General features: G+C 45.6%; 1 protein-coding gene across 2 annotated transcripts in view; it reads right to left on the bottom strand.

Annotated features, from left to right (window-relative positions):
* FRAS1 (Fraser extracellular matrix complex subunit 1) overlaps window positions 1-13,065 on the bottom strand; it is a 390,698-nt gene that overhangs the window by 163,265 nt on the left and 214,368 nt on the right. For both annotated transcript variants that reach the window (XM_081206862.1, XM_081206861.1), the window contains exons 15-17: window positions 8,467-8,607; window positions 3,292-3,432; window positions 234-407 (exon numbers count right to left, since the gene is read on the bottom strand). In XM_081206862.1, the coding sequence (XP_081062988.1) occupies window positions 234-407; window positions 3,292-3,432; window positions 8,467-8,607 (456 nt within the window). The remainder of the gene's footprint in view (window positions 1-233; window positions 408-3,291; window positions 3,433-8,466; window positions 8,608-13,065) is intronic.

The raw sequence follows: 13,065 nt of genomic DNA on the forward strand, positions 1-13,065 counted from the left end.
CCCTTCCCCCCCCCCTCCAGCCCCCCTCCCATAAACCCACAATATCTCTCCCCAGAATATCCCCCAAACTTCTAGAGCAGATCTGAGGACCATGCAGAAAGCTGGAAGGGAGAGAAAAGGAAGGGAAAGTCCCATGTGCGGTATGTTGGGTCTCGCCCTGTGACTTTTTTAGAAGCGTGAACCAATGAAGATAAGATTCCTTCATTATTATCCTGGGAGTTTCCTTCACTCACCTTTGCATATCCCATCACTATGGAGGTAGAAATGGTCTTTGCATCGGGGTAGGCAGACACCCACAGATGTCCCCTCGAGCATCGTTCCAAGTTGCAGCCCCTCCTCTGGCTTCATGCACTTCGTACAGTGCGAATGTTCAGGGCCAAGGCACTCGCGGCAAGAGGAATGGCATCCTGCAAAACAGCAAAGCCACTGTGAAATCCCAAGAAAAGTTGTGCTGTATCTGTGAAAGAATGAGAAGCAAATACTCCTTCCGGAGAAAGGAAGATGGAGCATATACGGATATAGGTATGTATATATGAAAGAGATTTCATCAAAGAGAGACAGGGCCGGCCCTACTATTTGACAGAGCGAGGCAGCTGCCTCAGGTGACAAATGCTGAGGGACAGAGAGCAGTGTTGAGGTACCATCCAGTCTGCTCTGGCCCTCCTAAGTTACTCTGTAGCTTATTTTGTTGTTTTCAGATTTTAGTTTATTTTAAGAACAGCAAAACAATACAGTTTTTTCCAAGCCAGAAAGACTGTGAACATCCTCTTCTGATTCAGGATGATTCAAGGTAAAATTATAGGTAGAATTCAGGACTAAAACAATAGACAAAGAGACATGCAGTGAGGAAAATCAAGAGAGGAACAAAGGAAGATGGTTATAAGGAGCCTCTGAAAATAACAAATAAAACCAGTACCTCGTAGACATATATGATCAAGGGCCTGGAAACCAAGTCTTATGAGGAAAGTTTGAGGGAATTGGGTATGTTTAGCCTGGATAGGAGGAGACTGAGAGGAGATGTGATAGCCATCTTCAAATATCTCAAGGGCTGTCACAGGGAAGATGGAACAAGCTTGTTTTCTCATGCTCCGAAAAGTAGGACCTGAATGGATGGCTTCAAGTTACAAGAAAGGAGATTTTGACTAAACATCAGGAAGGACCTTCTGACAGTAACAGCTGTTTGACAGTGGAACGGTCTCCCTGGGGAGGTGGTGGACTCTTCTTCCTTGCAGGTTTTTAAACAGAGTTTGGATGGTCATCTGCCATGGACGCTTGAGTTGAGATTCCTGCATTGAAAGGGGTTGGACTTGGGATCCCTTCCAACTTTACAGTTCTATGAGAGCCAAGGCATGGGCAGAATGAGTGGGACAGAACCCTAGTTAGCTCAGTTTGGGTGCCTATCTTTCAGTTTTCCACCAAAAACGCTCAACAAACACAACCGCTTCCTCCAGGACTGTCAGCCATTTGGATTCAATGGAAATCTTCCAAGGAAGTCAGTGAGAATACTCCGATACCAGGCTTCCTCAACCTCGGCCCTCCAGATGTTTTGAGACTACAATTCCCATCATCCCTGACCACTGGTCTTGCTAGCTAGGGATCATGGGAGTTGTAGGCCAAAAACATCTGGAGGGCCGAGGATGAGGAAGCCTGTCCTATACAGTCATACCTCATGTTACATTCCCTTCATGTTATGTTTTTTCAGGTTGCGTCCTGCGGCGACCCGGAAGTACTGGAAAGGGTTACTTCCAGGTTTCGCCATTTGCGCATGCACAGAAGGGTTAAATCATGCTTCACACATGCGCACAAGCACCAAATCACGCTGTGCAACTGCGCTCTTTCCATGTTGCAAATGGGCCTCCAGAATGGATCCCGTTTGCAACCAGAGGTACCACTGTACAATAAGTTTATTCACATGAGCGCGGCAGTGGCAACCTCCCAGCGGCAGCAATGTCACACTCATTGAGACAGGGACAAGATGAGAGATTTGTGGACTGGCAGCAGCAGCCCTGGAGCTGAGGTTGTCAACCCAGAGCTTCCCCTGCCGCAACCTCGCCACCCCTGCCTCGCACCCTCCCTGGGTGCAGTCCTCCTGCCACTTAAAAGCTATCTCTGCGACCCCTACATGAGCCACGGCTGAAATTAGAGCCTAGTCCTGTTGAGATCGAGCTGCAGGCTTTCCTTTCCTTTTAGGCCTGCAACTAGAAGCATATACACAAAGTATCAAATGTGGTGACAGTAATGTATACAGTAATGTATATGCACCGTATTTTTCGCTCTATAAGACGCACCAGACCACAAGACACACCGAGTTTTTGGAGGAGGAAAACAAGAAAAAAAATATTCTGAATCTCAGAAGCCAGAACAGCAAGAGGGATCGCTGCGCAGTGAAAGCAGCAATCCCTCTTGCTGTTCTGGCTTCTGGGATAGCTGTGCAGCCTGCATTCGCTCCATAAGACGCACACACATTTTCCCTTACTTTTTAGGAGGGAAAAAACGAGTCTTATAGAGCAAAAAATACGGTATATTATATTGTTGTTTGGTTGTAACAGAAAAGTGATGCTACACCTTTAACCATGTAATCATTGTGATGATTGATTCTATACACCTGTATTGTACTTAACTGCTTGTTATGAGTCTGAACAGTAGCAAACCGTTTTGTATGACTGGGTAAGGTATAGTACGAGACTAATATTTTCTAATTTTTATGGTTTACCACACATTGTAATTGGAGTGCTGTTTTGTATCATGCAGCTTTTTGGACTGATGAAGCGTGTAGCGAAACCTGTAATATATCCGGAGAACAGGTCTCCTTTTGCCCACTTGCGTTATTCTCACCAGGGTGGTGATTTTGATTTGCCTTCCTGTGAATGATCCATGCATACGGCTTTGTGTTTCCAACTCAAGACCCATTGAAGAACATCTCAGCCAGTTCAATCTTTGAAAAACAGCTTTGCAAAACTTTTTCATATTCTCCAGTGCCTTGCCATTATGGCGGCATGGGGTTGCCGTTCTGTGATTGGATTTACGCTACTTGTTGAATGGTCCATTTATCCAGTCTGTATAATGTTTACTGCACATGTAACTTGTTAAGATACAGTTGTACATTTATCCACTCCATGTTTACAGTATCTCCAGGCTTTGTTTTGCACATGGCACCTTAGTATGTTTGTTGCTTGAATGGTTACAAGTCTATCTCTGTTCTAGCTATTATTCTAGTAAATTTGGTTTATACTTATAAGCCAGTTTGTGGTGGTGGTGTTTTGCTGCAACTAGAAGCAACATTTCTCTTACCTTTGCAGATGGTGTGGTCCTGGTAAAAGCCCTCTCCGCATGCAGAAAGGCACTGACCCCGGCGCAGGGCTAGGGGAAAGGAACAGGAAGCACACTGAGTAGACAAAGGTCCGACGCAGCTGGTACAGGAGCGGTGGCAAGCTGGTAAAGAAGGAACAGAGGAAGTTTGTAAACGGGACATACTTGACTCTTATTCCACCCAGCCACACTGTTTCCTTCCCGTATACAGTGGTACCTCAGGTTACATACACTTCAGGTTACAGATGCTTCAGGTTACAGACTCCGCTAACCCAGAAATAGTACCTCGGGTTAAGAACTTTGCTTCAGGATGAGAACAGAAATCGTGCTCCGGTGGCACGGCAGCAGCAGGAGGCCCCATTAGCTAAAGTGGTGCTTCAGGTTAAGAACAGTTTCAGGTTAAGAACAGACCTCCAGAATGAATTAAGTACTTAACCCGAGGTACCACTGTATTTTCACTGTGTATTACTGTGCATTACCACTGTATTTTCTTCCACATTTCAGAACCCTAAGGAGAATCCGACTGGATCAGGCCTAGCTCACCAGATACCTGTAGGAAACCCACAAAAAGAAAGACTGGGCACAGCAACCACTCTCCCCTCCAGAGGTTTCCTGCAACCGACATTCAGAGGCATAAAGGTAAAGATAAAGAACCCCTAACAGTTAAGTCCAGTCACAGACGACTCTGGGGTTGCAGCACTCATCTCGCTTTACAGGCTGAGGGAGCCAGTGTTTGTCCGCAGACAGCTTTTCCGGGTCATGTAGCCAGCATGACTAAGCCGCTTCTGGCGCAATGGAACACCGAAACCAGAGCAGTGCACAGAAACGCTGTTTACCTTCCCACCGGAGCAGTACCTATTTATCTACTTGCACTTTTTGGCGTGCTTTCGAACTGCTAGGTTGGCAGGAGCAGGGACCGAGCAACAGGAGCTCACCCCGTTGTGGGGATTCGAACCGCTGACCTTCTGATCAGCAAGGCCAAGCGGCTCAGTGGTTTAGACCACAGCACCACCTAAGTACTTACCGAATACCATTTCTTCTATTGACCGCATTAGTGAATTTATCCATGTAAAGCAATTTCTGGTGCTTTAAATGATCGCTTTCTAGTGGTTGGAATTGTTGAGCTTCCTAAGGGCTCGTTGAGCTCTTGCTCTATCCACCTGAGGCCAGTTGACCTTCTTTGTTTTAGTTCCAGCTAGGGAACCAAAGTCAAGTTTTGGGAAAATGCATACAATTATGTGTACAGTGTTACATATAATGATGCATGCAATTTGCGCAAACTTTTTATGTATTCCCCCCGCCAAAAAAAATCCGCCCCCAAAATGGGACAGATCAGGCCAGTGACTATCAGCCAACATGAAACACAACAGATTTGTGCATTCCTAGTTGTTGTTGTTGTTATCTGTTAACTTTTAGAAGATATCTGAAGGCAGCCCTGTTTAGGGAAGCTTTTAATGTTTAATAGGTTATTGTATTTTATTGTTCTGTTGGAAGCCGCCCAGAGTGGCTGGGGAAACCCAGCCAGATGGGCGGGGTATAAATAAATTATTATTATTATTATTATTATTATTATTATTATTATTATTATTATTTATTTATTTATTCAAATATCCCAAGGCAGTGTACATTAAGAACATAATTTATGCTGAATAATGCTAAAAACACAATACACAGCATCATAATAAAATAATCATAATAACAGCCCTCCCACCCACATTTAACAGACCACAAATGATTTAATGTCCAAAGGCCTGAGTGAATAGGAATGTTTTCACCTGGCCTAAAGATATGTAATGATGGCTCTGGGGAGAGCATTCCGCAGATGGGGAGCCACCACAGAAAAGGCCCATCCTTGTCTCTCAGCAGCTCCTATAAAAGGAAGCATCTGCTGGTAGACGAGTTAGGAACTTGGAGTTTGATAGTCCTGATTTCACTGGCCTGTTTGGTTTGGTTTTGGTATGGGATGCTTTGGCTCCTCATATCACTGCTTGAAAACTAATCTTTATAGTCAAGGCTTGACAGCTGTCTCTCCCCTCCAGCCTCAGCAAAACTAGAAGCTTTAGCGAATTCCAACCAGACTGCCGGGACACCTTCAGCTTGGTGGACCCCAAAGCTGAGCATGCCTGCTCTACAGATTCAGGAAAATTAAAAGCACAGGTCTGACTTTCCACAAATAGCATTGCCTTGAGTCCAACCTGTGTGTGTGTGTGTGTGTGTGTGTGTGTGTGTGTGTGTGCGCGCGCTTGGAACTTTTAACATACAAATGATTTCCTTTCCTCTTAACCGCTCTATGAAGTAGGTCACTGGTGTTCCCCATAGGGCTGAGAGAGTGAACGAGTTGCCTAAAGGAAAGGAGAAGAGAGGGGACGAGACCTGGATCATGGGATAGCTAGAGGCTAAATTGACTGATTGTCAAGAGAATCTGCAAGTGGAGGAATCTTTCTCTAACCGCAGGAAGTTATTCATAGAGCCAGCCATGCTATTACAGAGGATGATGTATCCATCTCAGATGCTGGGGGGGGGGCAGGGGCAGTAAGGTGTCAAAGAAAATAATACTAATAATGCTAATTAATAATAATAATAATATTTATATACCACCCATCTGACTGGGTTGCCCCAGCCACTCAGGGTAGCTTCCAAGAAATTATAAAACCACAGTAAAACACAGTCAAAACATTAAAAACTTCCCTATGCGGTGCTGCTTTCAGACGTCTTCTAAAAGTCAGATACAGTGGTACCTTGGGTTACAGACGCTTCGGGTTACAGATGTTTCAGGTTACAGACTCTGCTAACCCAGAAATAATACCTTGGGTTAAGAACTTTGCTTCAGGATGAGAACAGAAATTACATGACGGCGGCGCGATGGCAGCGGGAGGCTCCATAAGCTAAAGTGGTACCTCAGGTTAAGAACAGTTTCAGGTTAAGAACAGACCTCCAAAACGAATTAAGTTCTTAACCTGAGGTACCACTGTAGTTGTTTATTTCCTTGAAATCTGACGGGAGGGCATGACTACCAAGAAGGCCCTCTGCCTGTTTTCCTGTAACCTCAGTTCTTGCAGTGAGGGAACCGCCAGAAGGCCCTCAGAGTCTGGGCAGAACGATGGGGGTGGGGATGCTCCTTCAGGTATACTGGTCCAAGGCCGTTTAGGGTTTTAAAGGTCAGCACTGTGTGCACCACATGGCCTGCTAAGTTAGCCCTCAGGTGCCGGTGTTTAAATAAGACTCAACGGCCAGGCAACTTCTCAACATAGAATGGAACGGAGTACCATTTTGTTCTTCACCTCAGGCAAATCAGTCAAGCACTGCTCTGAGCTTCTGTCCTTGCAATCGGGAGGGGATGCCTAGGGTTCAAGCTCGAAAACATCACAGAGCCTTTACTCTGCTGCATTTAAATGTTCTTTCATCAGCAGTTCTGGAAGGGAGTTTCCAAAAAAAAGGAAGAAAAGAAAAAAGAAATCCCCTACTGTCAACTTAAACGCCTCTGTGAATAACAAAGAGGCGGAATCGATAGATCACGTTCTTCTGCATTGTTCCTTTTATCATGATATATGTAAGATTTTTACTGAACCCTTTTTATGTGAATTCCCAGGATGATCAAATGCATTTTTATGCTTTCTTAATTCTTTCGGCTCAGAATGCATTCTCCTCTTCCAGGGTGGCTAAATATTGTGTTGCTGGCAGGTAAAACTCTCCAGGGACTGATTTTAGTAAGCTTATTACACTGTTCTCTGTGCCCAGCATTTTATAGTACAGTCACTAATAACTTTATTGTTATGGGTCTCTAGTTTGTTTCTTCGGCACCATTTTATATACTTGTGCAAAGTTTCTTTTTTGAATGCCGGCCATTCACTGTAACGAAGAAACAGAGTGACCGACAACTGATCAAGCGACAAACACAAGTGTAAATTATTATTTCCATTGTACACTTTTTGAGTGAAATATTCCTTTCACTTTCAAAGAACGGCCCAATCTGATGCATGTTTGCTCTGAAGTCGGCCCCGCACTGCGTTCAAAGGGACTTGCACCCAGGTAAGCATGCAGCTGATGGCAGCCTAAATTGCCGAGCTGTCAGAAATCTGAGAAGCCCTATTCCACGGTGAGCTGTTGGATTGACATAAAAGTCAGAAAGGCTGAGAACACCAATGAAAGAACGCTAAAAGGAATCACCTAAATGTCTGTGTCTGAGTGACTGCTCTCATTTCCCCCAGAAAGATGGCGCAACTTGGATTTGACGGCTGTTTATCCTGCATAGCTATAAAGCCTTTAGCATCTTCCTGCAATTTAGAAATGGCTCAAGTATTTTATTTTTTAAAAAAAGCAAAGGCTCACTTTTTAATTAATATTATCCATTTCTAAAATGTATTCCCTACCCTTCGGTGCTCATTAGCATCCTCGGGACAGCTTACAACAGCAAACAATAAAAATACAATCATACAGAACAACAATATAACGCAACAGCTGTGTGCATGAATAAATCTCCAACAGAATCAGATCAGTAACTTTAACATCTCCCAGCGGTCACTGGAAAGGTTACTGCAAACAGTGCTCTCTCTCTCTCTGTGTGTGTGTGTCTGTATCAATAGATAAGCAGACACAAAAAACATCTTTACATTTTCCTGCTGACAGTGCCATGTAAACACAGTGTAAGGTAGTCTCTATGGGAGTATATTGTATTTAATTATGGGGTATCAGAGTTTTTAGGGGACTAACCAGGCTGGGATGGCTGGGATAGCAGGCTTACTGGTTTTTGAATGTCTGATGTAGATTTTGGCAATTTCGTTGTTCTGTATGGGACAATGACAAGAAAGATTATCATATCATATTGTATCGTAAATCTAATCTTTACATTCAGACAGAGAGGCACAAATTAGGCTGCAACGTGACGTCCGCCTTGCATCTGCAAGACAGGGGGCATTTAATGCCCCCGTGCTTAGGTTGTGGGACTCCTTTCGATTACAAGGAAGCAAACGCCACCAATGCTTTGCTTCAGACACCCATTTTGAGACTATTCTTGTTTACGTAGGGCTTTTCTGACACAGGGCTCAACCGCCGTCGATTGTGTTTAATGGATGGGCTGCCTTCGCCGCCTGGGCTCTTTTGATGACCACGCAGGATGCAAGCCTATAAATGAAATAAATAATTAAAAGCAAGCCTCACCTCTGCATCTTTGAGAACTGTCTGCATAGTAGCCGCTGGGGCATTCCGACACGCAGTCTCCGCCGTGCAAAAGTCCGCCCGGAGGACAGGCTGAGCATCTGGGCCGGTCTGAGTAACATTTACCGCAGGTCTCATTGCAGACTAACGAAGGCAAGAATACGAGTCGTGAGTTGCAACAGGCAAAGGGAGGGAAAAGGCTACTGTGAGTTTTTTACACCGTGTGTGGCTTTTAAAATTTATTAATGATACCATAAGCCGTTTTGGGTGGGCTATATGACCAAAGAAGGGTCATATAAATTATTTTATAAATATTTATACTATTAATAAAGAACAAGAGCCACATGCCATAAATTTCAGGGTGTTTTCCAAAGGGGAGTATAAGGATATCAGGGGGTTGCTCGAGAGCAATCAGGCAAATGCCTCCCTGGTCTGTTGTAAAGCCTTGTTATTGGTGCCCCCCCAAAAAAACCCTTCACCATGCAGAGCACCTCTATTCCGTGTCTTGCTCATTCACTGGCAGAATCTGAGAGTGGGCGGTCCTTAAACCTTCCCCAGCAGAGTAGTTTCTTGATGCCCAGTCTGCGCTTCCCCTCTCTGCGCGGAAGCCTACTGCGCAGGGAGGGCGTGGGTAACGGAAGACGTCTCTCCTCCCTGCTTTGCCCAGGCAAGGTGTCCTGGCACCGCCTCGCCTCCTCCGAGCCCTGAAGCTCCTCTCCACTGGAGGCGTGGTTACTGTCCTCCGCTGAGGAGGTGCTGCTTCCCACAATCTTTGGGGGCTCTCTCTAATCCATCCGGCTTTTCCCCTCTTGCCCCTGAGCCGATGGCAGTTCCCTGACAGGGAGGTAAAGCAGGGCTCACCAAGCTGGTCACATCCAGTTAACCACATGTAAACCTCGTTGTTTGGCTGGCTGCTGAGAACTGCCATGACCCTCCCCCCCCAAAGGAGGGGGGTCAAGCATGTTGAAGGCCACATGTAGGGTTGGAAAAGACCCCAAGAATCATCTGGTCCAACCCCCTGCAATGCAAGAATCTCAACAAAAGCAACCATGACAGATGGCCATCCAACCTCTCTGCTAAAAACCTCCAAGGAAGTAATCATTTAAACATTTCCATTGTTTCTGGATTATATTTTTTTGTTTTTTGTCTTATCAAATCATTTTTAATTTATTTATGTAGACAAGGATTAAATGTAAGTTATTGGTTCCGTTTAGAATAGATTTAGGGAAGATTTAGAAAACCTATTGATTAGAATATTAGTGTGAGATTGTATGGGAAAATATGGAATAACAGATACAGTCTTGCTTAAAATGTATATAGGAAGTGGAGTGTAAGCGATGGAAGTCAATCAATGAAATTTTATTACTATTTTCATATTGAGATATTTGTAGAATAAACTCGGAAGAAATTCTTCCAACTTTTCTAATTCTTTTTTCTCTTTCTTTTTTCTTATCTTCTTTTTTCTCTTTTTTCCCTTTTTCATATATATGTGCTTATTTGAACTATATGTGTGTATTTGCAATATTTTGCTTATATTTTGTAACAATTATGTTAAATAATTAAAAAAACAAAAACCTCCAAAGAAGGACAGTCTACCACCTTCCAAGGGAGACTGTTTCACTCTCAAACAGCTCTTACCATCAGAAAGTTCTTCCTAATGTTTAATTTAGACTTGTTGCTCCAGAGGTTTTATAGGCACGTGCCAAGGGCTACCTGATTAGCCCTGGAGAGTAAAACATTTTTAAGGACCAACCCAAATCAACCCTATTAAATAGCTAAAAAACAGGAGGAGCAGGTTGCAATATAAACTAATGGAGAAGTAAAAGGCATTTGGTGTAGGACACACCTCCATTTCAAGGCCTGTCAGGGGTTTGCCTTGGGTCTGAAGGCGCCCTCTGTTGGAAGGGCTGCCCAGTCCGAATCCAACTGAAAGATAAAGACCCCCCACCCCCTCAGAAGGGAGAGCAGGGGACAGGGAGGTTTGCAGCAGTCTATCAACAGGTAAGGTAAAGGTATAGGAGCCCTAGACGGTTAGGTCCAGTCAAAGGTGACTATGAGGTTGTGGCACTCATCTCACTTTCAGGCCGAGGGGGCCATGTTTGTCCACACACAGCTTTCCAGGTCATGTGGCCAGCATGACTAAACTGCTTCTGGCGCAACGGGACACTGTGATGGAAACCAGAGTGCATGGAAACGCCGTTTCCCTTCCCGCCACAGCAGTACCTATTTATCTACTTGCACTGGCCTGCTTTCGAAATGCTAGGTTGGCAGGAGCTGGGATAGAGCAACGGGAGCTCACCCCATCATGGGGATTCGAACCGCCGACCTTCCAACTGGCAAGTTCAAGAGGCTCAGTGGTTTAGACCACAGCAGCACCCACCCACATATATTAGTAGTAGTAGTAGTAATAGTAATAGTAATAGTAGTAGTATTTATACCCCACCCATCTGGCTGAGTTTCCCCAGCCACTCTGGGCAGCTGCCAATCGAGTGTTAAAAACAATACAGCATTACGGAAACCAGAGTGCATGGAAGCGCCGTTTATCTTCCCACTACAGCGGTACCTATTTATCTACTTGCACTGGTGTGCTTTCAAGCTGCTAGGTTGGCAGGAACTGGGACAGAGCAATGGGAGCTCACTCCATCACAGGCATTCGAACCACCGACCTTCTGATCGGCAGGCCCAAGAGGCTCAGTGGTTTAGACCACAGCGCCACCCGCATCCCTGTGTCAACAGGTAACACCTGGAGAGCAGACTGAGCAAGCACTCAGATCACCTGGGGAGATGTACCATATAAATTAACATATAACATAAATTAACATATGCAATGCAATGCAAATTGGTGCCTTCCCTTTTTGACAATGCGTAAGCGGCCACCCTGTGAGGAGTGCTCAACCCTTCCTCGCTGGACGTTTTTTGGTTTTCCGCCCACCCCCAGCTGCTTTCCTTCCAGCCAGAGTTGAAAGAGCTAACGAAGCCAGCCCAGTGAAGAAGTTGGCAACTGTGGTTTTTGCCAGCAATCTCTGCAACTGCAACAATCCCTCTTGCTTTCCACTTCTGCCCCAGGGATAGGTAGTCCTGAAACCCAAGACGCCTGTGTGCAAGGAATCCTTGCTTAGACAGACCATAATCATAACATTATCTGGGTGAAAGGGTTGGTTTCTCGGCTGAGGACAGACATGCCCGATAGCATACATTGCCGGTACTAAAAATGCCACTCCTTCTTAAAGAGGACTTGGTTGTTATAAATAATCAGATGCTGAAAGATTGGAGGTTCTCTTGATTGCCAAGCAGCAATGAAAGGATAAAGGAACATATTTTCAAGTTGCACAAGACCACTCGTGGGGAAGGTTCAGGAACAGACCTTGCCAACAGCTGATTTCCAATTGTGCAATTTTTCAACCTTATGGGGACTAAAGACTGCTGTTGGTGTAATTAAAAAAAAAAACACAGAAGGGAAATGTGGAAGGAAAGCAGAGAATAAAGAAGAGTGGAAGAGTGGAGGGAAAATACTGTTACAAAAGTTGGGGGCCAGTCTCTGCCGAGCGATGGCATGAGCCCATGGGGTCCCAGACACTCACACAGGGTCTATGCTCCTTTGGGGAATTGAATAGGTGGCAGAGACTGTCCCACTTTAAGAAAAATAGTTTCTTCACCTATTTACACCTTCAGTGTGCATGGAGGGAGTCTAGGTCTTACGGCATGGTCATTCCAAGAGGCAACAGAACAAACTGCCTGCAGTCAGCCTCTTCCAAAGATGGATCTTAGCTCTCCCTCCTGCCTCTTCTTCCCAGAAACCCTTTTCCTGTCCCCTCAAACATACACCCCATCGCCTTGGTAATAGGTCCCCCCCCCCCAATGGCTCATCCAGGGCCAGATTTAGATTTGATGAAGCCCTAAGCTACTGAAGGCAATGGGGCCCTTTATATATCCAGCTGTCCTTTGTCAACAACAAATTGTCGCTGTTTTTGTGTGTGTTGAATGTATGCTAATTTATGGACCTAATAGGTATCTACAGCCATTTGCAGATAACAACTGTCAGGGATTTAGGAGCAGAGGCAAGGCCAAGGGAGGAAACAGAGAGCGAAGGGGAGGAGGCAGAAGAAAAGATGAGTGATGACGACGACCCGAGATCTCCTAGTCTTTCCAGTGAATCAGAGGATTCACAGAAAGGAGCACCAGTGGCCAGGGCAAGGGGGGAGTCTAGGGGGGCACCCCAGGAAGATAGAGCCAGAGGGGACTCAGGGGAGAGCAGTTGGAAATCGGGACCAGCGTCACCGCCAGGGAGCAGGGAAGAAGAAGGGAGCCAGGGGGCAAGCGCTGGCAGCTCACCACAGGAGGGAGGGCATGAGTCAGGAGTGGCCACACCTCCATCGGGGAGCGAAGAAACGGTCAGACGGAAAGTGGAAGGTTGGGCGCGCGCGCCAAGTTCAAATGCAGAGGAAGGCGGCGCAGTAAGCAGCCCGGAAAGGGAACCAGGTCCTAAAGCCCGGCGCAAGGAGGCAGGAGGGTCCGGGTCAGCGTCAGAAGAATCCAGGAAGGAAGAAACCCCGGGGGGTAGAGGGACCCAGAGGAGGACAGTCAGGCGGAAAAGGTGGAGCA

Source organism: Podarcis bocagei, assembly GCF_964188305.1.
Source record: "Podarcis bocagei genome assembly, chromosome: 9".
NCBI classification, from domain to species: Eukaryota; Metazoa; Chordata; class Lepidosauria; order Squamata; family Lacertidae; genus Podarcis; species Podarcis bocagei.